The 27,606-nt window shown below is 53.3% G+C and overlaps 1 protein-coding gene across 3 annotated transcripts in view; it reads right to left on the bottom strand.

The window, feature by feature from the left end:
• Positions 1-27,606, bottom strand: part of LMF1 (lipase maturation factor 1) — a 147,735-nt gene that overhangs the window by 89,017 nt on the left and 31,112 nt on the right. For all 3 annotated transcript variants that reach the window (XM_063414229.1, XM_063414232.1, XM_063414230.1), the window contains exons 4-5: positions 16,062-16,210; positions 4,115-4,180 (exon numbers count right to left, since the gene is read on the bottom strand). In XM_063414229.1, coding sequence (XP_063270299.1) covers positions 4,115-4,180; positions 16,062-16,210 — 215 coding nt within the window. The remainder of the gene's footprint in view (positions 1-4,114; positions 4,181-16,061; positions 16,211-27,606) is intronic.

The raw sequence follows: 27,606 nt of genomic DNA, 5'->3' as shown, positions 1-27,606 counted from the left end.
GCAGTGACCGGGATTTGTTGCTCCAGGAGTGGGTTTAGTTTTGCTTTCCCTTCATCCCTCTGCCTCACAGAATTGTTAAAATTGGGAAAGGCCTTCGAGGGCATCAAGTCCAACCATTCCCAGCACCACCACCACGGTCACCACCAACGTTCAAAAGTGCCACTTCCACACGGGGTTTTTTTTTAACACTTCCACCACTGAGCAGTCCCTTCCAATGCCTGAACAACCTTCTGGGGAAGGAATTTTCCCAAATATCCCATCTAAACCTCCCCTGGCCCAGCCTGAGGCCATTCCCTCTCCTCCTGTCCCTGTCCCTGGGAGCAGAGCCCGACCCCCCCGGCTGTCCCCTCCTGTCAGGAGCTGTGCAGAGCCAGAAATTCCCCCTGCTCCCCCTTTTCTCCAGGCTGAGCCCCTTCCCCAGCTCCCTCAGGAATTCTCCGGCCCCTTCCCAGCTCCCTCAGGCTCTCCTGGTGCTCCAGCCCCTCCATGTCCCTCCTCGCAGGGACAGGTCACTGAGGTCCCTCAGGAGGGACCCACGGCTGTGCCCAGCAGGGCTCCTGCCCCAGCAGCTGCTCCCACAGCTGTTCCCACCAGTTGGTGGCTGAATTTTCCAAGATATCTGTCTGGAATTAAAAAGCAGCAGCAGCAGCAGCAGCACTTTGGCAGCCTTTAGGAAAAACTCATCCCTGGATTGATCCCACCCGGAGCAGCTCCCTGGCGAGGCCACGGAGAACCTGCCCACTCCAGACCCCCTCTGATCATCTCAACTGCTCTGCCCAAACCTCCACCAGCACCCAGAGGCTCCTCCTGGGGCAGCTGGGGTCTGAAATGTCCCCGTCCTGCCCGTGCCAGGGATGTGGGCAGAGGGAGCCCTGCAGGGTGGGAGCTGTGGGGTTTTCCAGCCTGCCCGAGGGATTTGCTGTGTTTGGGGTGCTGTGGCTGTGCCAGGCAGGCTGCACTCCCTGGCAAAGGCTGGAGCAGGGGAATGGGGAGGCCCTGGGGGGAAGGAGGAGCTCCCCCATCCCCACCCCAACCCTGGCTCCCCCTAAGAGGGGCTGGAGAGCTGCTCCAGCCCACCAGGGTGATGTCCTGTGAGCTGGAGCGGCTCCGAACCCTCCCAGGCAGACAGAGTGGCTGTGGGACGGAGCAGGGCTCTGGGAATGTCCCTTGGAGCAGGCAGGGACAGGGGACACGCTCAGCCACGTCCCCCTGGCACAGGCAGGGCCCCGAGGCTGCCCCTGCCTCCCCTGGCAGCTGGGATGTCCCAGGCACGGTGGGATCCACGCCAGAGGCTCCAGGGGAAGCAGAATTCCAGCTCCAGCCTGCAATCCGTGCTCATGGATTTGTCAAGCCTGGTGTCCAGAGCAGATAAATCTGAATAATCCTGATGCCAAACGGACCTGAGACCCAGGGCAGCTTCTCTCTGCAGCAGCTGCCCCAGGAACAGGCTCCCCTGAGGGAAAACTCCTCTTCCTGGGATTTCCTGCAGGGCAAAGAGCCCTCTAACCACAGTGCAGCAGCAGCAACCCCCAAAAGGGATAAATAAACCCAGGGATGGCAGGATCCAGATCTCCTGCTGGGTGCCAGGCAGGTGTGGATGTGCTGGAGTGGACACATGAAGCTCCAGGACAGCTCAGGGATGGGGATCCCAACCCACAGACACTCCAGGTGCAAACCACACACTCACCCCGGGGCCCCTGGCCTGGATAGCTCAGAAATCCACGGAGAAGGAGGTGCAATTCCCTGTTTGTGGTGTCTTGCCAAGCTGGGATTAGAGTCTGGGGCTCCTGGCACCCACAGGCACCGCTAATCCCCCAGCCCAGGCAGCCTCCACGAGCCAAAGCTGTGCCTGTGCTGCAGCAGAGCCTTCCCCACCTCCAGCAGAGCCCGAATTCTCCCCACATTTCCTGGAGCCCAACTCCTCCTGAGGGATCCCCAAGGGTCGGGCTGGTAGGAAATTATTCTCCTGTGCCAACCACACCTCTCCCCTCTCCAAACCACACAGAGAGGGGCAGAGAAGGGAAAGAGGAAGGGAAAACAACCCCTTTAGCATAGCCCCACTGCACTGTTCCATCCACCACTCCTGACAAAAGTGGAAATGTTCTTTTCCACGGGCAGAGCTGCAGGTCCTACTACAAATAAACAGTCCAGGCAGGGATGGAGGCCACGTGTTTCCATGAATTCTCTTGGCACAGGAGCCCGTGTAGATCTTGGATGCAGCTCGTGCTGGAGCAGAGAGCTGGGGTGGCCAACATACATCCCAGCACAACCCATCTGGCCCAAATCCATCCCTGACCTGCTCCAATCCCCACTTTTATCATCCTAATTACGAGCAGATTCCCAGCTCCCTCCCTGAGGTCCTTCAGCTGCCCCCTTTTCTCCCCCCTCTGGCTGGAACCAGCAGGTGAGTGCCAGCTTTTAGGTATTTTTGTTCCATTATTGCTGATGGACAAAGTTTGGCCTCTTTCATTTTCCTTCTCTTGCAGCCTCTTTTGTGGGGATTAAAATAATTGATATTGATAACGAGATCTGCCCCCTGCCCCTGGTCCCAATTACTGGCCCAGGCTGGGGATCCTGCCTTATGGATGTGACAGGAATGGTCTCAATTATCCCTCGGGGCTCCAGGACTGATGCTGGGATTGATTTGGGAGAGCTGGGATTATTGGGGCTGATTGTTGTGGGCTGGGGTCAGCGCTGGAGCTGGATTTTCCCCGAGTGCTGCCAGGTGCTGGAAAAAGTGGATAATTTCCTGCAGCCATCCCGTGTCCAGGATGAGGAGGACAGCACTGAAGGGGTTTTTCATCCCAGGTTTTACTGGGGATGAATTTGGATCCTTGGTGTTGTGGAGAGCCGAGGGAGCGGCAGCTTCTGGACAGGCCCAGCCCCGCACTGAGGGGGGAAAGCCCAGGGAAAGTCAGTGAGAGTGACAGAAAAGAGATTTAAAGCTGGCAAGGCAAACAGAGCTCTTTGGAGCTGTGAAATCTCATTTCATAAAGTCACGGAGTTGTTAAAGGTGGGAAAGCCCTTTAAGATCAGCAACAACAGCAACACCAACCACGTTCATGTTCATCACCAGGAGCCACATCCACGTGGCTTTTGGTCACCTCCAGGATGGGGACTGCACCCCTGCCCTGGGCAGTTCCACAGCCTGAACAACCTTTTAGGGAAGGAAATTCCCAAATATCCCATCTAAACCTCCCCTGGCTCAGCCTGGGGCCGTTCCCTCCCCTCCTGTCCCTGTCCCTGGAGCAGAGCCCAACCTCCCCCCGGCTGTCCCCTCCTGTCAGGAGCTGTGCAGAGCCAGAAATTCCCCCTGATCCCCCTTTTCTCCAGGCTGAGCCCCTTCCCCAGCTCCTCCCCATCAAACTTGTGTTCCCAAATATTGAATGGATGCCACGGGTGTCACAGCAGAGACTTTCTAACACCCTGAGCCTCTTGTGGTGGCTGTGAGGTCAATCCAGGGAAGGGAATATTCCCTCAGGACCGTTCCCTTCACCAGAGCTCCTCACCCTGAGAACATCACTGGGATGCAGCATTTTCCTTTTTACCACCATTTCCATAAAACTCAAACGCAAAAATAGAGGTGAGGAGAGAGGGGGAGCCGAGTTTGCCTCTGCAACCAGAGAGGAGAGGAACCCAGAGCCAGCAAACCACCCCCAATTTATAATCAGAATGCAACAGAATCACTGCAACAGATGTCAAAAAGATAAACCCACGGAGCCCTGCACTGCCAGGGAGCTGCTCTGCGTGTTGGGGATGCTCTGTTTCTGTCTAATGGCCACTTTTTGGGGGTGTAAGAAGGAACAACACCACAAAAATCTCCCTTCTGCCCCTGCCCTGCAGCAGATTTACAGTGGGAGTTCTCAGTGAGGCTCAGGTTTGCTCCTGGATCCACGATGGGGAGGGAGGGAAGGAGAGAAATTGGTGTTTTAGGAGTGTGGTTGGGAAAAACAGCATCACCCAGCTGGCACATGGACATGGCCTGACTGCCAGAGGCTGGGATGAAGAGGGGAAACGTGGAGAGCTGCCTGGCAGGAGAGGAAGGGCTGCGGGAAATGGTTTTACAAAAGAAAAGCAGACAAGAGCAATGAGGATTTGTGTGCACAGCGCTCACCTCGTAGTGATAATCCATGCAGGTTAACTCCCTCCAGCAGCGATCTCCTCGGATTTTAATCAGCCCCTGGGGGAAAAAAGGGCAAAAATACGGTCACAAATATTTTATTTTATTTGGTTTTGTGTCTCAAGGTGCCAAATTCTGTGGTTAAACTGCAGAGATTGGATGAGACCCACGGCACATGCACAGCCCGGGTCCAGTTGCTGTTCCCAAGGGAACATAATGGATCTGACTCATTCCATTGCCTGGTTACTGAAAATCTGACAGAAATCCTTGTGGAAAATGCCAAATTCCCCTGGCAGGAAGGAGCCTCAGCCACACCTGAGCCTTTGCTCAGGTCTGAGCAGCCCAGGGCTCCTGGCATCGCCTCCAGCACCCCCGGGGAGCAGCAACAGGAAAAACCAGGCTGTGCCCTGGGATAAAGCCCAGCAAGATTCAGGATTTTAACATCCAAACCCAGCTGCTTCCCTCGGGAAAAGCCACCTCTGGTGGCCCTGGAAAAGGGAGCAGTGCCACGGAGATGGGATGGGGACACAGAGAGGGGACAGGGACACAAAGCTGGGATGGGGACATGGAGCTGGGACGGGGACACAGAGCTGGGATGGGGACACGGAGCAGGGATGGGGACATGGAGATGGGATGGGGACACAGAGATGGGACAGGGACACAAAGCTGGGATGGGGACACGGAACTGGGATGGGGACACGGAGATGGGATGGGGACACTGAGATGGGATGGGGACACAAAGCAGGGATGGGGACACAGAGATGGGATGGGGACACAAAGCAAGGATGGGGACACAAAGCAAGGATGGGGACACAAAGCAGGGATGGGGACACAAAGCAGGGATGGGGACATGGAGCTGGGATGGGGACACAGAGCTGAACACAGAGATGCAATTAAAATAATTAGAGAAACAAAAGAGGGGCAGGGGAAGGAAGCTGCCAGCCCCAAACACAGCTGGCTGCACTGCTGACAGCTCTGCCCCACCTCAAGTTAGAGGCTGGAGCAGCAGCCACTCCCTGCCCCGGGACTCCACAACAAGAGGGGACATTTCCAAATCACTGGGTCCATTCCAGGGCTGGCAGCAAGGCTGGGATTGAATTTCTTTGCCTCAGAGATGAAGAGCAGAAAGGAATCAGTCGGCCAGAGCAGGAAAGACACCTGGGCAGGGATGGGCTGCAGCAGGAAGCCCGGGCAATCAGGGCCGGCTTTGATGTCCGGGAGAGGTCCCTGATTAGGATCACAATATCCCAAATTGAGGAAAGCTTCACTAGTCAAAAGGTTGGAGCAGCTCTGTCATCTGCATACAATTAGGGGGTATTTGCCTGCCTCTGACATTGCCCTAATTGTCGTGGTCCTGCCTTCCCCAGGAGAAAAATCCCTGGGAATTTCTGGGAATTTCGGGAAGGTCCCTTGGCTGCTCCAGCGGGAGCATCCTGAGGCTTCCCGACATTTGTAGGGAAAAGGGATCAGGGACCTTCCAGTGCTGAATTCTGAACTCAGAGGAGGAGATTCCAACATTTATGAATTCCATCTAAATTCCCAGAATGGGAACAGGTTGGAAGAGGCCACAGTGGCTCCTCTGCTGCAGGAGGAGCTCACGCTAACACAGATCTTCACTTGCAGCATTAAGTAAAGTTTTAACACGTTTGGAGCTCAAAAGAAATTCAAAATTCTAATTAAAGACCCTCCCAAACTGTCCAGACCTCGGGAACACCCAGGAATACCCAGTTCCCAGGGCTGTCTGTCTGTCTGTCTGTCTGACAGGGCAGAGCAGAGATTATGAACTCCTGCCTGGCACAAAAGGGATGCAAAGCGATCTCACCCAGGATTTCTGGGATGGCAAAGCAGTTTTACCTCCAGGGATTTGCTCAGCACATCCCAGCTCTGTCAGGGACAAGACACCCTCACTGTCAACAGCTGCTCATCCTCCCCTCCCCAGCCTGCCCTCCCCTCCCAGCTTTTCTAAAATTACAGGATCCGGCGATAGCATCTCCCAGGATGTGCCCAGCTCCAGCCCCGGCAGGGCCAGGACACACTGAGGAATCTCTGTGCAGGAATGCTGAATATTAAACCAGGACAGTTATCTTGATGACCTTCCCTCCTGCCTTCCCCGGGCTGTTATCAAGCCCTATTATTCAGCAGGGATAATTAAAACTCCAATTAAAACAAGGATGGGGGGAAAGCAGCGCTCTGAAAATCCCAATTTTCCCTGCAATGACTCACTCAGGCAGTTCATCCCTTTTTGTTTACTAGAAAGCTTTCAGACAGGAAAGGCTTCATATCAAAGATGTTTTTTTTAATGTTTTGCAGCATAAAAAACTCCCACTCTCATCATTAAGGGGTTTCAAGTCAGCTTTACCCTGAGCTATCTTCGAGGCCGCTTCACTCCCACACTGCACCTGAGCTTTCCAGTTTTCCCAAGGATTTGGACCAAGGAACGAGAGCAAAACGTGCACAGAACATCTCTGAGGAGGACAGGCAGGGAAGGAGGAAGGAATCCCAGAATCCTGGAACTGCTGAGGCTAGGAGAGATCTCCGAGCACCCCACGGCAGCTCCGCACACCCGGGGCGCTCCGGAATCGGGGAAATTTGCAGGAATAGAAATTAAATCCGAGCTCCAGGCAAGCACCCAGGTGGCCAAGTGAACCAGCAGAGGCCCTTTCACCCCGCCCTGAGGGCAGGGTTATTAAATCCCCGGGCTGGGGCAGGGTCGGGGCTCCTCGGGGTAATGAGCGCCCCCGGCCTGGGCAGGGGGACCCGAGGTCCCTGTCACAGGAATTTACAGCAGGAGGAGCAGAAAACGCTGCCCCTGGATTGAATTAAGCTCCAGAATGAGATACGGGCTCCATTCCCCCTCCCCTGCCAGGTTTGCTCCCTGCAGGGCACGGCCGAGGAACCGGGGCAGGGTGGGGATGCAGCACCTGCTCGGACATGGAAAACTCCAAACTCCAAACTCCAAACTCCAAACTCCTCAAATAAAGGGAAATAAATCCAGCAGCGTTTCTCACAGGGCAAGGAAAATGACATTTAGGATTGTTTTTTAGATTTACCTTAATGGTGGATAATAAAATTCCCCCTCACTGTCTCCATCCGCCAGCTCTGCTCTGGGATTCTGGAATAAAACATTCCCAAAGCAGAGGGAGCGTTCCCTTATTTACAGGATACAAATGGAATTCAGGGGATTCCTCACGGATCCAGGGGGATCCAGCCCCACCTGAAGGAGGGGAGAGCTCAGCTCCAGCACCAGCTCCTGCCCTTTCATCTTCCTGCCACGGCTGTGCCCAACTGTGCCCCTTCCAGGCTGCACTTGGGTGATTCAAAGAGAAAAAAAGGCAGAATAATTAAAATGTCATTCAAGCCCTAAGCCCATATGAGTCACTGTTCCAAAAAATATCTGAAAAATTCCTTCAGGAGTGGGGGATAATTATATTCCTCCCTATCTATTGATTTTTCTCTACAATGCAGATGTCAGATTTTCCACGGAGTTTTTTTTTTCCCCTTTTTCTCCTCTTTTTTTTTTTTTTTTCTTTTTTCCCTGGAGTGAGTGTCAAGGAGGAACAAAGCACTTCTTTGAGACTTTTTCAGCCCAAAATTAATTCTGAAAAAAATGGTACAGACAGGCCAATAGCATGGGAAGCTGAGCAAAAGCCTGGTGACTCAAGCTATGTCTGCAAAATTCCCTATTGATCCCGGCTCCAGAGGGAAGGGTGGGGAATGGGGCACCCACGTTATAAATTTAGAGTCAATTTAAAGACCTTTCTGTATAAGAGATGGGCAAAAACCCACCCCAAACTCCCAATTAAAATCCAGATTTTCATTTTGCTCCTGCTATAAATAAGGAATGATTCCAGGGAAAATCCCAGCTCTGTGCGCTTCCCACCTCTGCTACCCCCAGGAAAAGTGGTTTCAGCATCTCTGTGAAAGCCAAACCTGAGACAAATTCTATTCTGAGACAAATCTAGGCCCCAGGTCGTGGGAGTGGAAGGAACTTCCCAAGGTGAGATCTAAAAATAAAATCATTTAAGGATGACAGGGCAGGGCTGGAAGAGGCTCTGGAGAAATCCAAGGAATCCAACGAGACCAGCTCCAGCCCTGAAACTCCCTCGGAGCTCCAGGGCTCCAGACCTTGCACTGACGGATCCGTGGAGCAGGGAGGACCAGCTGGATCCCGGCTGGGCTGTCCTGAGGGGGTGTCCCACAGGGACCAGGTGACACCGCTGTGACAGCAGCCAGCCAAAGGTGGGACCTGGTGGCACCTGGCGTTCCCACCAACCTCCCTGCAGTCAGATCCTGCTGCTGCTTCCAGGGAAAGAGAGGAGTGACAGGATGCTCCACGCCTGGGAGGGTTTGAGGCCAGGAGCAATCTGGGATGGAGCTTGGAGCAATCCGGGATGGGGCTTGGAGCAGTCTGGGATGGGGCTTGGAGAAATCTGGGATGGGGCTTGGAGCAATCCGGGATGGGGCTTGGAGCAATCTGGGATGGGGCTTGGAGCAGTCTGGGATGGGGCTTGGAGAAATCTGGGATGGGGCTTGGAGCAATCCGGGATGGGGCTTGGAGCAATCTGGGATGGGGCTTGGAGCAGTCTGGGATGGGGCTTGGAGCAGTCTGGGATGGGGCTTGGAGAAATCTGGGATGGGGCTTGGAGCAGTCTGGGATGGGGCTTGGAGCAGTCTGGGATGGGGCTTGGAGAAATCTGGGATGGGGCTTGGAGCAATCCGGGATGGGGCTTGGAGCAGTCTGGGATGGGGCTTGGAGCAGTCTGGGATGGGGCTTGGAGCAGTCTGGGATGGGGCTTGGAGCAATCCGGGATGGGGCTTGGAGCAATCCGGGATGGGGCTTGGAACAATCTGGGATGGGGCTTGGAGCAATCCAGTCAAAGCTGCCCCGAAACCCCTTAATGATGTGAGTGGGAGTTTTTTCTGCTGCAAAACACAAAAAGCCGTATTTGATACGAAGCCTTTCCTGTCTGAAAGCTTCCTAGCTTTCATGGGGGGGTGTCCCTGCCCATGGCAGGGGTGGCACTGGATGGGCTCTGAGGGCTGTTCCAGCCCACAGCATTCCGTGTCACAATTCCTGAGGCAGGGAAGGACAGGGAAGGACAGGGAAGGGCAGGGAAGGGCAGGGAAGGACAGGGAAGGACAGGGAAGGGCAGGGAAGGGCAGGGAAGGGCAGGGAAGGGCAGGGAAGGGCAGGGAAGGGCAGGGAAGGGCAGGGAAGGACAGGGAAGGACAGGGAAGGACAGGGAAGGGCAGGGAAGGGCAGGGAAGGGCAGGGAAGGGCAGGGAAGGACAGGGAAGGGCAGGGAAGGACAGGGAAGGGCAGGGAAGGACAGGGAAGGACAGGGAAGGACAGGGAAGGACAGGGAAGGACAGGGAAGGACAGGGAAGGACAGGGAAGGACAGGGAAGGACAGGGAAGGACAGGGAAGGGCAGGGAAGGGCAGGGAAGGACAGGGAAGGGCAGGGAAGGACAGCTCTGTGCTCCTCAGCTGCCTCAGCCTGGCTCTGCACCTTGCCCATCCCTGTCCCTGCCTGGCACTTCCACATCCCCCTGAGCCCATTCCAAGTGCCCAAGGCCGGGCTGGAGGCAGCCTGGGGTAACCTGGGACAGCGGGAGGTGTCCCTGCCCGCCAGGGTCCCTTCCAACCAAACCCAAACCACTCCAGGATCCTGCAATGATCCAGGGCACCAAACCCCCCCTGCCCGGTCCCTCCTGCTCAGAGGGGCTCTGGGGTGGCCCAGCACAGGTCTCAGAGCTCAGGTGAGCCTGCACACCTTGCTGGGCCAGCACGGACCCAACCAGGGCCACCACAACCACAGAGCCCGCAAACCCGCAGAGCCCCTCGTGTTGACTTTGCTGCCTTTAACTCATTTCCCTCCCTTTCCTCCCCCCAAAGCCCCTTTGAGGAGCCACCAGCAGCACTGGGGGGGCTCTGAGGGCAGCACTGGGTGAAAGGGGCTCTGCAGAGCCCTTGGCACCGGCGGCTCCTGCCTTTTCCAGCCACCAAGGAACAACACGTCCCGCTGCCAAGGGCTATTACCAGACAAACCCAGAGAGATCAGAGGCACAAAGGAGGTTGCTAAGGAGTCAAGTGTGGGATCCCTGCAGAGAGGAGGAGGCTGCAGCTGGGACGGCAAAGGTCAGAACATTGCAGACATCATTTTCCAAAAATTCCCATGAAGGGCCGGCGCGGGAGCCGGGAGCCGGCCCCGCCGTGCTCGCCCAGGAATAATGAGAGAGGCAGCGAAGAAAGCTCCCTTTCTTCCCTCCTACCCACGCTAATGTAATAAAACAAATTAGAATAATTATTCTCCGTTTCAGGGCCATAATGCCCAGGATCAGGGCACGCCTGTCACCGAGCTGACATCTACATCCGCCGGGCTCTGCTGCTGCTCCCCCTTCGCATCTCGGGATCGCCCCAATTCCAGCTTTTATTTGGTTCCATTTTCCTGCAGGCATCCAGAGTCTGTTTGCTTCAAAGTCTTCCTTATTTTTGCCAGAAAGTTCATCTCCCTTCTTAGCTAATCACAGCCCCACCCTTTCCAGTAACCTTTCAAATGCCACCCACGTCCTGACACTTTCAACAGGCTCCAAGAGAAAACAAAACAAGGAACACCAAGAGTTTTCACACCAACCACAAGGTTCTGAGAGGATTTGCTGCAGTGGGTTAAAAGAAGTGGTTTTTAACAGCGAAGAAAATTCAAAACCGTTTAAAAACATATTAAATATCAAGTGATGCATAAATAATCTGGAAGGAATTGATCCTTTTTCTGTGAAAACACGTCTCAGAAAAAGATGGACAAATCCACAGGAAAAAACTGTGATAATTTAAGGGGGGAAAATTGATTATTATCATTCTTCTGCGCTATTTTTTTCCCCAAAAACTGTCACTTTAAATGATCTTTTATCCTCCTGCAAAAGGGGAAAATATCTCTTGTGTAGATTTGAAACAGCAAAGGATTGAAATTATTTTCTGAGTCTCTGCCTGCCAAAAACTCCTCTGTTCTGCAGCCGCTTCCGAGGATGTTCCTGAGCAGCTCAGAGGGGCTGAGCCTGGATTTGGGAAGAGGGGGGGCATTTTGACAGAAAGGGAAATCTGGGAAGTGGGAAAAAAAAAATCGAGAGAAATTTTGTTTACAGGAAACAAAGCAAGGGGAGGCACTGGGAGCTCCTGGGAAGGGCTCTCCAAACTGGGAAGATAAAAGGGGAAAGAAAACCCTTCCCGAGGGATCCCACCCCAAATCCTGCAAGTTTCAAGGGCACCACACAGAGAAGGAGTCGAGGGCACTGCACACAGATTGTTAAAGAAAAATACATTTCTGCTATAAAGAATAAAATACAGAACACACCTATGAAAGGATCTCATCCCTGGGACAAACCCCAAGTTTGGGATTGGGCTCGTGGCCCCGGGATCCATCTGGACACAGACCCCGGAGTCCTCCCAGCCCCAACACCTGCAGCAGCCAGGCAGAGATTGGCAGTTTTAACTCTGAATTTCCTTGCTTTGGGCACTTTTAAATTAAAGTGGTAATGTGCTTTAAATCCCGTTTCCCTGGTTTTTCACTCCACTCTTCAATCCCTTCCTGCAGAAACTAATCAAGATGTCTCAGAGTCACACTCACTGCCCCAGCCACCTTCCCTGGTAACTCATTCCATATGTCTGGGATCCTTTCTGAGGCACAGCTCCACCTTCATTCCCTGTGCATTCCCACATTCCCAACGTGCTGTTGCACCCCCAGTGCTCAGAGCTCCCCCATCTTCTCCTTATTAGCAGGGATAATTAATTATTCCCTGTTTCCCAGAGAAGCTGCGGCTGCCCCATCCCTGGAAGTGTCCAAGGCCTGCTGTGACACTGTGGAAGGTGCTGGCGTTGGAACTGGGTGAGTCCTGAGATCCTTCCCAAGCCAAACCATTCCGGGATAACATTCCCTGTGCAGAACATCCTCAGGTGGGCACACAGACCCAGGAGTCCTTTGGATGAGGGACACATCCAGCAGTGCTGAGGGATCAGGGCAGTGCTGAGGGATCAGGGCAGTGCTGATGGACACCACCCAAGCGCCCCAGGATTCCCGAGGATCAGCCAGGGAATGTTGCTCCTGGAGGAATAGCCCAGGGCACAGAGGTCAGGAGAAGCCCCCCAGCACTGCCCCCTCAGCCACTGCAGGGCTGGAGATGAACCTGCTGCCCCAGGACTCTTCCCAATCCCCCTGAGATCCCTTTCCCTGTGCTCCTGTACCTTTCCCTGTGCTCCTGCAGCCTCCAGGTGTGCCCAGTGCAGGCAGGTGCTGATGACAACCAAATTCTCACATTCCTGAGCTCGTGCTGCCACAGCTCCCCTCAGCCCTGCGCTGATGAAGAAACACAAACTCTGTTTTGTGGTTTACTTGAACAATCCCTCAGGGCTTGCAGGGCACGAGGAGCTGCTCCAGGCTTTCCCCAGGATGCTGTTGGCAATTCATCAGCTCCAATCCAGGAATTTGGGCTCCCCCAGCACGTGGGTCTCGCCTGCAGCAGGGAATTCCCCGGAATGTTTGGACTCTGTGAAGTTGTCATCTACTCTCAGGCCTTGCAGGAAAAGCCCAGGACTAAGGTTTGCTGAACGGGGTTTTAGCCACCAGTTGTATTAGATGGAGAGCTCCAAAAACCCCTCAAAACAACACAAAAATGAAGCAGAAACTCTTCCACCAGGGAGGGAAAGCCTCGCCTTGGAAGCACAGGATGGGGATTCCGTCAGAAGCTCCCCCAAAAGCTCCAGGCAGAGCTGGCACAGATTGGGCTTTGGGAATCCAGGGAGATGGGAGGCACAGCTCCAACCCATCCCTGTTTTGGGAATCAGGGGTTATAAACTGCACTTTTGGGGAAAGGCTGCCAGGAGCCCCCTCAGCACCCCCAGCCTGCAGCCAGGGGCTCGGAGAAGGGGCTGACACCACCCCAAACCCATCCAGAGGGAACGGAGCAGCTGGAAAACCAACTCTGCCTGCTGGATCGAGGATTTGTGTTTACTGCAGAGGGGGACAAGGCTTGGAGAGCACAGCAGAGTGCCCAGGCAGCTGCAGATGACAAAACCCTCAGTGCCACCAAGCCAAGCACCCTGCTGGCAGTGGGGCTGCTGCTCTGGGGGAGCCCCTGTGGCTTGGCAAACGCGGAATCACAGAATTATCCAGACTGGGAGAGCCCTCCAGTGCAACCAGCACCCCTAAACCACATCCCCAGTGCCACACCCAACGTCTCCAACACCTCCAGGGTGACTTCAGCACCTCCCTGGGCAACTCATCCCAACGCTGACCATTCCTGCAGAGAAAAAAGAAACAATTCTGATGTTTGCTCTGACCCTCCTGGTGCAAGCTGAGGCTGTTTGCTCTCATCCCTTCACCTGAGGGGTGGCAGAGACCTCAGCACACACCTCGTGGCTCTGATGGGATCACAGACCCCTACTCTGCATCCTCCCAGCCTCCAGAAAAGCGAGTGACAGAGAGTCACAAACAAAACGACAAAGCCATCAAAGCTCCCAGCTCTTCTGAGGGAAAGCAGCCCCGCAAATGTGTTTGCATCCCTGACTGCTGCCTCACACAAAGGGCCCCTATTCTGTTGCCTCAGCGTGTTCCTGGGAAGCATCCCTCTTTACATCCTGCTCTAATGGATGATTAGGAACATCAAACATATAGATTGAATCACGTAATTATGCCTTTTAAAAAGGCAGCAATATTTGAGCTCAGCCCAGCGCTCGCTGCCAATCAAACCCCGGCAGCAGAGCCTGCCTGAGCTCCTTCCCTCTCACCACAGCCTGGATTATTCCTGAGCTGTGTCACCCCTAAACAAGCCCAGCCAGCTCCTGGGCACAATAAAGCAAGGTCTGGACAAGATTTTTTGGAGGAGGTTTAGCCAGGAAACAGCAAAACTCCCCAGTCATGAAATGGTTTGTGTTGGAAGAGACCTTAGAGATCACCTCGTTCCAACCTCCCCTCCAGAGCAGAGCAGGTTTGCTCAGTGCAGAGTCCCAGGCTGTCAGAGCTGCACGTGGAAAAAGATCCCAAAGATGAGAGACTGAATGGAGGGAAGAGGGGCTGGCGAGGGAAATCAGCCCCGTGGTGCAGGCAGTGACCACGGAGAACAGGGGTGAGAACCTGGAGAGGGGACAGCACCTCGCCCACCCGAGGAGCATTTACAAAATGCTCCCTGAACACCCAGCACGAGGGGAGGAAAGCCCTGCTGCCCCCAGGGGATGCTGCTTGCATGGAGGATTCCCCAAGGAAAGTCTCTCCCCAGCCAGCCCGAGGAATCCCAGGAAACACCACCACTGCCAGTGCCACCCCTGGAAAACCCCTCAGACACCCTGGGGTGGGTGCTCAGCTCCTGGCCAGGGCAGGAGGAAACCCAAGACGCACTGGGAGCAGGTGCACCTGGATTCCAGGAGGATCCTTCCCCTTCCTGCTGCCTGCCAGGAGAAATCCTACCCGAGTTTGGGCCCCGAGCATTAAAGATCCCATCAATCACTCACTGGTGGGGGTCCCTGTTTAATGACCTTCCCATGTTTTCCTCTCCCGTGCCTGTTAGTGATATATCAGCATCCCAGGCACACAGGGACACGTCTCTTCCCAAAAATATCAGGAGTTATTGCTCTCCTGGCGAAGCCGAGAGCAGCGCAGAGGTAATGGGAACAGAGATGTTTGGGAAGCACCGTTCTCCTTCATATCCAGCCTGTCCCATAATTCAGAATATATGAGACACAGCAGCAGGAAAAGAGCTGAGGCAGATCCCAGTTTAGAAGGAAAGGCAGGATGCAAATTGGTGATCAGATCAATTTTTAAGGAATCAGGGATGTTTTGCTGCACTTGGTGTCAGCTCACTCAACAATCCCCACCACAGCTGAGAACCACAGAACCCAGGGAGCTGGAAAAGACCTCCAGGATCATCACCCCGTGACCAATCCCCACCAGAGGATGCTGCCAACCAGAGCAGAGCCACGTCCAGGCATTCCCTGAATCCAAAGAAGCATCGGGATCCTGGGATTCAGCCTGCAGCCCTCAGGGGTGAAGTGCCTGTGCTGACATTTGGTTAAGACCCTGTTGGTGAAAAATGCCCCAAATAAAACCTTCACTCTGAGATCCCTGAAAAAATCCCAAGCTAAAATTCCAAAAAACCCAACCACTCCTCGTGCAGTGATGCCCCTCAGCTGTGAAGGTTTGGGATGTCCTGGAAGGTTTGAGATGTCCTGGAAGGTTTGGGATGTTCTGGAAGGTTTGGGATGTCCTGGAAGGTTTGGGATGTCCTGGAAGGTTTGGGATGTCCTGGAAGGTTTGGGATGTCCTGGGAGGTTTGGGATGTCCTGGAAGGTTTGGGATGTCCTGGAAGGTCCAAGCAGACGGAGCTGATGGAGAATGCCCCTGCCAGGCCTTGGTTTTTCCAGGGGTGTGTCAGCTCCTGATGGATTCCTTTACAAACTGTTGGGAATTCCCTCTGGCACCGGGACAGTTCTGCAGCAATTGCTCTGTTTGGAGCCACGGAGCAGAGAGTGACAGCTCAGAAAAGCAAAAACAACAGAGGAGAAATGCGGGAAAAGCTGGGAATTGTCCACCACATTCCAAGAGTTGTGTGGAAAAGCCACAGTGCCCAACCTCCCTTAATTCCCTTGGAAGAGCCACTCAAGTGCAGCCCCAGCACATCCACACAGATCATCCCCTGCTGCTTCTCCCCCTCAGAACACGACCAGGAGCGAGTGAAGGATCCTGAGGGCCAGAGCAGGGAGCTTTTCCTGGGAAATCCAAAGCTTTTCCTGGGAAATCTCCCAAACCAGCAGTGCCGGACTGGGGCAATTCCCAGCTGGGATCACAGAATCCTTAGGCTGGAACCCTCCAGGATCATCAGGTCCAACCCAACCCTGACCTCAGGGACATCCCTGCTGCTGCCACCTCCAGGAAGGCAGAGGTGAATTCCCACTCACCGCTCCCAGCATGATCCTGAAAATCAGCCAGCGGAAGCTCCAGATGACGATTCGGGAAGGAGGAGAGCCCTGGGGCAGGCGGGACAGCGTCCAGAGGGGGCACAGGAATATTCCCAGGAATCCTGTCTCCAGCAGCTGTGATTCCCATCCTGCAGGGCCAACAAGGAGCGAAGAAGGAAATAATTAAGGTGTTAGAGTGCTGGAAGTTATCCTGGAATAATTATTTTAAAAATTAATAATTAATTATTAATAATATTATATTAACTAAATACCCTGAATAATAATTATGGAGCACTGGAAGTTATCCTGGAATTAAATTGGAATGGAAGGATTAAAAAAAAAAACGCCTTGAATGCTTTTTAAGGGTAATTTGGGGGAAATCAGACATCCCACATGGGGGGGATTCAGGGGTTTGAGGCTTTGGGGTTGTGTTGTTCTTCTCCAAGCACAAACTGCATAAAAAGGGGGGTTTATAAAAATTAATAACTTCTGTAGAGCAGAAAAAAATGAGATTGAAGAGCCCTGGGAAGTGGCACAGGACAACCAAGCAGTGCCACTGAGTCCTCCAGTCATGGATGGATCCAGCAGTGCCAGGGACTGAGCTGGATTTGTGCCAAAATGGGGCAGTTTTAGCTTCAAAAAATAGTGACTGGATCCTGAATCGACGTTCAGCACAATGAGAAGCTTGGAATTTTAATCACAAAAAAATCAAAATGCTACCAGAATTGTCCATTAGGCCACTTTCAATTGCTGGATTTTACACATCCCTGGATTTAACCAAACTACCCTGGACTGAGCTCAAAGCAGAGCTTGGGATCCCTCCATGAATCCATTCCCTGGATCCTCTGGAGCAGACTCCACCTAATCCGTGTAAAATCAGTATTTTGCATTTCCTCCTCCATCCCAGCCTATAAATATTGGGAGGATAATTCCAGGAGAGGCAGAGCACACAGCTCTGTTTTGACAGGTGAAGTCCAACCCCCACCACGTCTGGAAGCACCAATTTATCCCTGCCAAAACAAAACTGCTCCAGCTTTGTCCCACCTCCAATTATTCTGATTCTCAAATATTTCTGTGTGATAGAATTGTACTTTGAAACATTAAAAAAAAAGACATTGAATGGCACTTTGGTGAGGAGAATTCCTGAAGATTCCTTGGTGGAGCCAGGATAAGGCACTGATATTCTCAGCTATCTCAATTAAACCAGGCAGTGTCCACGGCTCCTGTTCCTTCCCAAGGTTTCTCCAGGCACTTCATCACTTTGATCCTAAACAATTCCCTTCCAAAGAGGCAGGGAAACACATTCCAAACTATTCCAAACCCATTCCAAACCCATCCATCCCTTCCAGCTTCAGCCTGAGCCCCCACCCCAAGATTTTTCCAGCCCCTGATTCGATGTTGTCACACAAGAAAAACCACTTTGAATTTGCTTTAAAATATTTCCAATACCAGGCGTGAAACCTCCTTTTTTTAATCTTAATGTGCAAAAAAACCCTTAAATCAAACCGGAATTTTTAAAACTCAGATTATTACACATCAAAGCCATTAAAAACTCCCCCTCCTCCCTCCCCACATCCTTTGGTTCCCAGCACAGCTCCCCCCTCCACCCAGATGCCCAAATTAATGTTTCTGGGAGGAGAAGTAAGGAATATTGTCCCGAAAGCAGCTGCAGCAGGAAAGCACCGGCTCATCCCAAAAGTGAAAGGTTAATTGTGCCTGAACCCAGCTCCGGGGCTGACTGGCACCAAAAGGGTCGTAGATCTCCCTCATTCCTGCCAGCACAAGAATCCCACTGTTATCCCTGTTTTCATATGGTAATCAGCACCCTGCCCCGCTGGGGATGGGTGTGATCCAAACTCCTGCATCCCCGAGCTCCATCCCTCACCCAGCAGCGCTCCCGCTTTATTTTAACCCCGCCTGGCAGGAAGGGGCACAGCAGGACGCTGCCATGGGCAGGACGATTCCCGCACACCCCGTGGCTCCGGGGGATGCTCTCACGCCTTCCTGGCACGGCCTGGCCTCCCTGGGCCCTGAGTCCAGCCTTGCACCTGGGCTTTTATCCCCAGGGATGTGCCGGAGCCTGGCACGGCCGGCACGGCGGGACGGGGCACAGCAGGATGCTGTGATGGGCAGGAGGGTTCCCGCACACCCCGTGGCTCCGGGGGATGCTCTCAGCACCCACGGGGGCCAAGCCAAGCCTTCCTGGCACGGCCTGGCCTCCCTGGGCCCTGAGTCCAGCCTTGCACCTGGGCTTTTATCCCCAGGGATGTGCCGGAGCCTGGCACGGCCGGCACGGCGGGAGCGAGCGGCGCTGCCAGCTGGGCCAGCGCTGGCACCCCCGGCTGCTCTGCGGCTAAGCCGGCCCCAAGCCGGGTTTAACTGCAAGGGCAGCCAAGGACAAACTCTGCTCGTGGGTCGGGGCAGGGCTGAGCCCCAAAAATTCCCCAGTTTGGGGTTAAATCCTGCCCGGCTCTGGCAGCTCGTGGTGAGGGCACACGTGGCTTGTGGGGCTCAGCTCCTGCCTCAGGAGGTCCTGCTAAAGGTTTAGGGGCAGATGAGCTGGGAGAGGCTCTGATTTATTCACAACCCCCTTCCTGAGGGATGGAGGCTCCACAGCTGCCCATGAGGGATCAGTTTTCTGGGATACATCACCCACTGTGCTTCTTCCCAGCCTCCATCCATCCATCCATCCATCCACCCATCCATCCATCCATCCCTCCATCCATCCCTCCACCCATCCAATCCATCCTCACCCTGAGCCTCTCCTGGCCAAAGCCCTCTTCTCCCCAGAGCTGTCTCCTCAAACCCTTCCCCATCCAGCACGGACTCATCCTGACCATGATCTGTCATTCCCAGAAAAACGTTATCCTTGGAGAAGCCCTCCAAGACCCCCAGGCCCACTCCTCTTCCAGGCTTCATCTCGTGCAAACAAAGAGCTGCTGGATGCTGCTCCACGGCCTGTGGAAGCTCTTTGGGTGGTGGGATCATCCAGAGGCTCCTGTGCCGTGGTTTCTATAAAAACTCCAGCTCAGTCAGAAGATTTGAGGATATGAACATGTCAAACACCACGAGTGAATCCCCAGCTCAGCGGGCGCGGGGGGAGCTGGGCTGCAGCTCAGCCTCGCTGGGCTGTAAGATGATCCCAGGCCCAAGATTACCAAATCCATCAGCAGAACCTCCCGTTCCTCCCCGCTGACTCACACACAGTTGTTCACATCTGCCCTAAAAGCCTCAGACTCCAAATCCTTGGGATTCTTAGACAGCCCTGAGGCTGGAGCCCTGCTGAAGTTTGAGTGTTGCCCCCTCTGAACACCACTGAGGGTTCACAGAGCCCAAACACTCCGGGATACCCGAGGGGATCAGCCAGGTCACCCCAGCTGGCAGGGGAGCCCTGAGGAGCAGCTGGGCCCTCACTGACCCTGCCAGCTCCTTAACTCCAGGATCTCTCACTGACCCTGCCAGCTCCTCAACTCCAGGATCTCTCACTGACCCTGCCAGCTCCTCAACTCCAGGATCTCTCACTGCCTCTCCCAGCTCCTAAACTCCAGGATCTCTCCTGGTTCCTCACTGCCTCTCCCAGCTCCTTAACTCCAGGATTCTCTCCTGGTTTCCACCCTCCTCTTGCTGCTATCAAATGGGAGCGGTGATGAAGGTGATGAAGGTGAGGAGAGTGATGATTTAGGTCCCTCCCAACCTGAGCCATTCCAGGATTCTCCAGTGAGATGCATTCTGCCAGGAGCCCGACACAGCCACATCCTCCATGTGCTCCACACACCCTGGGAAGCACATCCCAAACCCTCCTCCAGCTGCAGCAATTTTGGCAGGGCAGCAAAAAAAACAGACATGGAGGAGTCACCTCCATGACCTGGGGGAACTCAGAGAAGGAACTGGGATAGAATCATGGAATGGTTTGGGTTGGAAGGGATCTCAAAGCCCATCCAGAGCCACCCCTGCCTTGGCAGGGACACCTTCCACCATCCCAGGCTAATCCAAGCCCCATCCAAGTTGGCCTTGGGCACTCCCAGGGATGGGGCAGCTGCGTTGGGACAGCCCCACTCTGGGGCCATGGGATGGGAAGGCAGATATTGGCCACTGGAGCTCCAGGAGCATCCACATGGAAGCCATGGAGCATCCCCAAACCAAGGAACAATCTAGGAATGGAGACAGCAACGATCTCCTTCAGTAACATTCCCCACTCCTGGAGCTTTGGGGGTAAAACCCACCCCACAAACAGCAGCAAACCCCACCAGGGCTCTCTCCAAGAGACAATTCCCATCCTCCAAGCTCCAACCAACACATCCTTATCCCATCCCGGGGCGCACTGATCCTGCTGGGAACGAAAGGGTCACGTTGTTGACCCACCTGCTCCTGTTTTCCTCACTTGGATCTCGTCAAATTTCAGCAGCTGCAGGGCAGCACAAAGCCCCCCATTGTTATCTCTGGCGCAGCCGGAGAGGGAGCCACGGGCTGGGTTTTTTTGGGGAAAAAAAAAAGGAATAAAATCAAGCGCCAATGGCGGCTGCGCCTGCCCCACACGCGCTCTGAGGGTTTGGGACGTGCTCGGAACCCGGTGTGGCAAAATCCAGGGTTTGGGATTTTCCAGAGGTCTCTGCCGGGGCAGGGGAGGAGGAGGAGGAGCAGGGAGGATGTGCCAAAGGAGAGGAGGGAAGGGAGGAAGCAAACCCCAAACCTAAATACACTACGTACCTAAATACATTATAAACCTAAATACTCCGTATACCTAAATACACTATATACCTATATACACTGTATACCTAAATTATTATATACCTAAATACACTGTATACCTAAATTCCCCTATTCCTTTTAGGGTTTTCAAGTGTTTTGCCTCTTTCAAATGCTCGAACCCCTGGTGCAATGTGGGGTTTGTATTGGTAGTTAAGCATTAGGTGATGTCCGATTTTCTTGTTATTATTTATCATAAATTCACCACCCCAGGTTCCCACAGCCTGGCCGTGGCTGCACAGCAGTCAGCACAGTCCTTTCCCCCAGTCTGCACATCCCAAACCAGTTTGTTGGACAATCAGGGGAAAAGCAGTGAGGGAGGGAAGGGCTGAAAGCCTCCAGAAGATAAAAATCAGGTCCAGAGAAACCAAATTTTCTTATTTTCTGTTTTTCTAACTCCAAAAAATCACCTGGCCAAAATCAACCCTCCTACCTGGCTCTGCTAGAAAGAGCTCACGTAATTAATTCTCATTATTTCCCCTTCCTCAAACACAGGCTGAGGTGAACGCAGCCAATTGATTCACTTTGTGCAGAAACACCCACACGTCGAATTTCCGCAGAGCACGTCTGCACGGCACAGACAAATGCTGCTCCAACAATTCAGCTTCTCCAGCTCCTCCAGCTCCCAGTGCAGCTGTCTCCCTGTGGATATTGTGTGTCAGGCAGCCAAGGGGAGCAGATCCAGCCCACATTTCCCTGGAATTAGACCTGCTCCGAGCCCACCTCCCTGAACCCGGCCTGGTTTGGTTTCAGCTCGAGCCTTGAGGCACCTGTTAGAAATATCTGAGTTGTGCTGGGACCTTGGATTTACCCCTGTTCCAGGGTCTGCATCACCCCTGATCTGGGGGTGACCTGAAATCCCAAAGGACACTTTGGGACTGAACCTCTCCAGGCTCGCAGCACCCACAGCTCCCAGCTGCCACCCCGAGGGTCTGACACCCAAACCCCTGGAAATCCTGGAGCCTTTTGGGACAGAGCTCCCTGTGCTGTGCCCTCGGAGGGGCAGGAGGGTGGGCACGGCCCCAGGGGCAGCGCCAGCCCCGGGCACAGCTGGCTCCCCTCGGGCATTCCATGGAACTCCATCCAGAGCTGGGCTTGCTGCAGCCACATTTCAAGGGCTGATTCCAAACCATCAAATCCTGACTTTAAAATCCTTCTCCTCCTCTGCCTGGAGCTGGGGCAGGGAGGTTTTGGTGGGATGCTGGGAAAAGGGCAGTGCCCACAGAGCCAGAGCTCCAGGAGAGTTTGGACAACGCTCCCAGGGTGGGAATGTTGGGGGGGGACTGGATGATCCCTGTGGATCTTTCCACCCTTCAAAAACTTCCTCAAAGGAAAGCAAAGCTCCAAACCATCCCTAAAGGAGCAGCCTGGACAACGCATCCCCCAGGCAGTCCAAACCCCAAATCCTGCCCCTGCCAGCTCAGGAACACCTCGGTGATCTCCAGCGTGGGTTCCCAGCCCCACCCAAACCAGAACCACCCCAGCTCCAGCTGGGTTTGGCTCCCACAGGTCCCCGTTAGCACCTGTTGGAATGAGTGGGTTTTCCCAGTCATTTTTGCTTTTGCAGCAGGACAACCCTCCCAGAGGGACAGACTCCCTCCCTTCACTGCCCAGCATCAGCACAAACAGAGCACAAAGATGAGAACTGCTCCAGTTCGTGTCGAGTTTCCCAAGTCTCCCTCTAACTGGGCAGGATTTGTGGTGATTCCTAATGGAGAGAGCAATGATCACAACCTGTAAACATCAAACTCCCGTTAATAACCCCAAAGAGCAGCTCTGAATCTCCTCCATCAGCAGAGAACACGTGTGAGGATTAATTTTGAAAGAATTCAGGTTTTCCAGTCAGTGGGAAGGCAAAGCCCAGGCACTTGTACAGCAGAGCTCCCTTTTTGACCAATATAAAGCAGAAAGTTTCAACTTTGTGATTTAAAAACACTGCAGAGCAACACAGACAATTCGTTTTGAGGTCAGCCCCAAAAAGTTCCCCCCAAAATTCTGAGGTGCTGCTCTGAGAAGTGGAGCTGGACCAAGACAGAGAAAGGACAAATGAGAAAGGATAAATGATTTAAAAAGGAAGAAATTGCCCGTCAGATCTGTGAGGAGGAGACAACGAGCAGAGGCCAGGATTTATTGCTTCTCCTTCTGCAGTGCCCCTCACTCCAGACCCCCAAACAAAGGGACACCTCTCACAGATGGGGTCTCCAGGCTTTTCAGGGCTCTCAGAGCCAAAACTCTTTGCTAAAGCTCAGAACCCCTTTGGAAACCACCCTGGGCAGAGCTGCTAACCCCAACCCTCCACCCCAACCCCAGGACACCACAAACCCAAGATCAGACCCAGCTTCCCACAGCCAAACCCACCTTCAACCACCACCACGAAACATTTCCCATTTCTGGTTCACAAAAGTCACCTCAGCCTGGGGACATTTCACATTTCTGCAGCCACCAGAAAAGTTCTGGCTGTTGTTGGAAGATTTGGGAGAACGTTAGCAGGAACTTTTGTTCTTAAAGTATAAACTACCCAGAAAAAAAAAATAAAATTTAGCATAAAAACTTTTAAAAGCTTCCAAGTGCTCTCCAGGGTAGTCATTAGGAACTACTTAGGTAACAGGAGGGTGATAACAGGGAGTTAATGCAGCGTTAAATTAGCCCTCCTTCCATGCAGAACTTTAAGTGACAGAGGAATCAGTTGGGAGGATTTTTATTTTATTTTTTAAATAATGAAGTTAATGGATTTCCTGTTTTTAGCTCTGTGGGCGGCTGTCAATTTGAGGGATCTGTACATACTGGATTTAATTACTCTGTCTTCAAGGAAGGAAAATAACTTCAGCCCTGTTCCTATGAACTCCAGGGGCACCTCAAGGTGAGGAGAAGGTGCCCACACTGGTCAGGGAGGGTGAGGTGTCCCTGGAGATGGGAAACAGCATTCCCTGAAATCCTCTTGGCCAGAGAATTTGTGGCTGCTCCATCCCTGGAAATGTCCAAGGCCAGGCTGGACAAGGCTTGGAGCAGCCTGGGACAGTGGAAGATGTTGGGGCTGGAACTGGATGGGCTTTGAGGTCCCTCCCAACCCAAACCATTCCAGGATCCTCAACATCTCGACCATCCCTGAAAATCCTCACACTGACCCAGCTCTCTGCTTTGAAACTCACGTTGGAGACAATTCCAATTAACAATTCCAATTAACGTGGCAACGCTTCAACCCCAGAGCCTGAACGAAGGAGATCCCCACCCTGACACTCACCCAGTCCAATTCACCTTTTCTGATGGAAACCGTGCAATGCCAGGACCATAAAGGTTGGGGAAGACCTCCAGGATCCCCAAGTCCATTTTTAGAGTGGGATCACAAAATCCCAGAGTCCCTGAGGCTGGAAAAGCCCTCCAGGATCATCCAGTCCCAGCTGTGCCCAGTGCCCACCTTGAACCCAGCCCAGAGCTCTGAGTGCCACCGCCAGGAACTCCTTGGGCACCTCCAGGATGGGCACTCCAAACCTCCCTGAGAGCCCCTTCCAGTGCCCAACCACCCTTTCCATGGGGAAATTCCTCCTCATGTCCAACCTGAAGAAAAGCAGAGCCTGTGGGACACAGAGCCCATGTTTCCCACAGGGAATAAATGAAATGGGAAGGGCTGGAAGGGCCTGAGAAATGGGAGCAGCCAGGCAGGAGAGGCCCAGGTGACACCACCAGCAGGTGATCATAGCTACAGATCTGCTACAAACACAGATTTCTATGAAAAACAGCAAAGCTGAAATCCTGCAGCATGGCTCCAGCACTGCACAAGGACAGGGCAGCACATTCCCGCTCACCCCACAGAGATTCCCAGCTCTCTGCACAACCTGCCACGCTCATTCCATCTGCTCCTCCCGCCCAGGCCCCCTGCCCTGTGCCCGAGGAGCTGAACTGCTCCAAACAGGTGTCTGCCAGGCCTTAAATCTTCTTTTCTGGCAGCTTCAGAGCCCGCCAGCAGCTGTTCCCCCGATGCCTTCAGTTTTGCTTCCACGTTTTCCAGATTCTGCACTGCCTTGGTACATCACTCTGAACTCCATAGAAAGTGTTACCCACAGCTCAGTCACACAGAACAATCCTTCTCCAGCCCCAGAACCAAGGGCACCACTGCAGCTTCAGCCCAAAAGGTACAAACAGCAAACTGAGGAGAGCAATCTGGGAGGATGGGACTTCATCATCTGCAGCTGTAATTGGACAATTAACCCCAATGTGTAAATGGACCAAAACTCATAAAAGTGTGAAAACTCCTGACCCAGTGTCCATCTTGGGTGTAGCCCTGGCCAGGCTCTTGTACTGCCCAAGGTGGATCCTTTTAAAGCCTTTTTAATAAATCCCTGCTTTATTCCTTTAACTCTGTCCGGCCTCTGTCCCAGGCAGCCTCTCAAGGCATCGCCCCGATCCCTCTCTCCTCCCCGTCCCAAACTGCCATTCCCAGCTCGCACACTTCAGCAAGAAATTAAACACCATGAAGGCACCTGGCAAGGGCTCCTGCCAGCACACAGCCTCGAAGCAAACAGCAAATTAAACAAATTTCTCCTGCTGTGTCACGGGAGGCCCCCACTGCCCTGCTGAGATCCAGCCTGAGCCTCGTGCGAGCACAAGTTTCACCCTGAGTGTTTGCAGGAGATAAATCCAGGCCAGGGATGATTTCCCTCATGGATTTGGAGTGAATCTCTTATGGAATATCATCTCTGCCTCCCTGATATTTTTTTTTTTCCCTGAGTGGTGCTTTTAAAGCACAGCTTGTTTATGGAGTAGGGTAAAAATTGCTGGATAATTGATTAACCTCAAGGCAGATCTCCCTGTCCAGCACCCAGCAGACACAGCAGGGACACCAGAGGTGGGATCTCAAAGGTCTGTGTGAGAATTGTGGAATTTTGAAGGTTGGAAAAGATCTCTTAAATCATCAGGTCCAATGATCAATCCACAGGCACCGTGCTCATCGTGTCCCCAAGTGCCACCTCCACGTGGCTCCTGCACAATTCCAGGGATGGGGATTCCACCACTGCCCTGGGCAGCCTCTCCCAGGGCTTGACAGCTCTTCCCATGAAGATGTTTTTTCCTGAATTCCTGGTGGTTTCTGCTGGAATTCACCGGTGCAGAAGGAGTTTTTGCATGGGAAGGGTTTCAGGCCCAGGGAGGTTTGGAGTCCCCATCCCTGGAGGTGTCCAAGCAAGGACTGGAGGTGGCACTCACAGCTCTGGGCTGGGGACAAGGTGAGGACTAAATTATCTTGGAGGTCTTTTCCCATCTGAATGATTCCAGGATTCCTGCACCACCTTTTACACCCAAAAACTTAAAAAAACCCCAAACCAAGCAAACAACAACAAAGGAATTTAAACAGAAAACCATGACAACACCACTCCAGTGCCTATAAATATGATTTTTCTGATTCTGAAAGGGGATGTGGTCTGTCCACGCTCAAGGCTATTTTCCAGGATTACAGTTAAATCAGAAAATGGGCACTGCCAGGTCCTTTTGGACATCCCTCCATTCCCAAAAAAAAAGCAAACAGGAGTCTCCATTCAGCCCCATCCCTCACAGAACTCAACCAGCTCCAAGGAGGCTTCGGGGCTGGAAATCTGCTGCGATTCAGGGCTGCTTTCATCCAGGCCTTTTGCAACACCATGAGCTCAGAGGTGACCAAAGTGACCCCAACACCCACAGCCTGAACCTCCAGGAACCTCCAGGAACAAAGGAAGGGGGAGCCAGGGGGAGGAGAGCAAATGTGGATCTCAGGAAATCAAAAAGCTGCTTTCAAAAGCTGATTTTAAAGAGATCTGAGGAGACGGAGGAGGAAGCAGCAGCTTGTGGGTGATTGTGGGGCACAAATGGCAAGAAGGCAGCTGGGTGAGGAGATTTTTCTCTCCTGCAAAGAGGAGCAAACACAGAGGCAGAAACGCTGATGGTCAGACACAACCTGAATTATGGGCCAAGGCTAAAAAAATCTCCAAAAAGACCCCAAAAAAGAACCAGTTCATTTAATAAAGTAACACAGAGTGCAGTGAGAATTCCACATCAGAGAATCCTGGGATGCTTTGGGTGGGAAGGGACGTTCAGGATCAGCTCATTGCATCTCCTTCCCACGGGCAGGGACACCTTGCTCTGCCCCAGGCTGCTCCAAGCCCTGTCCAGCCTGGCCTGGGACACTGCCAGGGATGGGGAATCTGTGCCAGGCCCCTCCAGCCTCATTTCCACGGCTCCTGGAGAAAGCCACAAGGTTGGATAACCCAGCAAAAACCCACCCAGGGCATCCCCAAACCTCCCCTCCTCCAGCCCCGCTGCAAACACCACGGAGCCTGGCTGGTGAAGGGAGCAGGGCAGCAGAAAAGCAGCGTTTTTTCCCCAAAAAATCCCCATTCCCTGAGTCCTGCTGCCAGCTGGAGGGCCCCAGCAGTCCCCTGGTAACTCACACAGCCCCAGATTTCCCCACACTTTCCACCCAGCAGCCTGGGTGGTGGCTCTGCCATGCCAGTGACATCACGGCCACTCGTGAGCGCATTCCCCGCCGTGTAATTAAAGATTTTTGCTTCTCATTTGAAGAAGCAGCTTTTTACATTTCGCTGGAAACCGCTGGAGTCGACCACATGAAAACAACAAGCAGGCAGGGCAGTGACAAGTGATATTAAACAGCTCCTCACAGATGTCCCAGCACCACAGAACTTGTTCGCCCTGTAAGGAATCCAAATGACTTCAGTGCCTAAAATGAACCAGATGAATGATTTCAGTCCTCACTCTGCACTTATTAAATCAGCCTGAAAATCCTACGCTGCTTTGGGGTGGGAGGGACCATCAA

Source organism: Prinia subflava, chromosome 17 (genome assembly GCF_021018805.1).
Source record: "Prinia subflava isolate CZ2003 ecotype Zambia chromosome 17, Cam_Psub_1.2, whole genome shotgun sequence".
In the NCBI taxonomy this organism is placed as follows: domain Eukaryota; kingdom Metazoa; phylum Chordata; class Aves; order Passeriformes; family Cisticolidae; genus Prinia; species Prinia subflava.
Note: the sequence above shows the minus strand (reverse complement) of the source record. Positions and strands in the feature narration are given on the sequence as shown.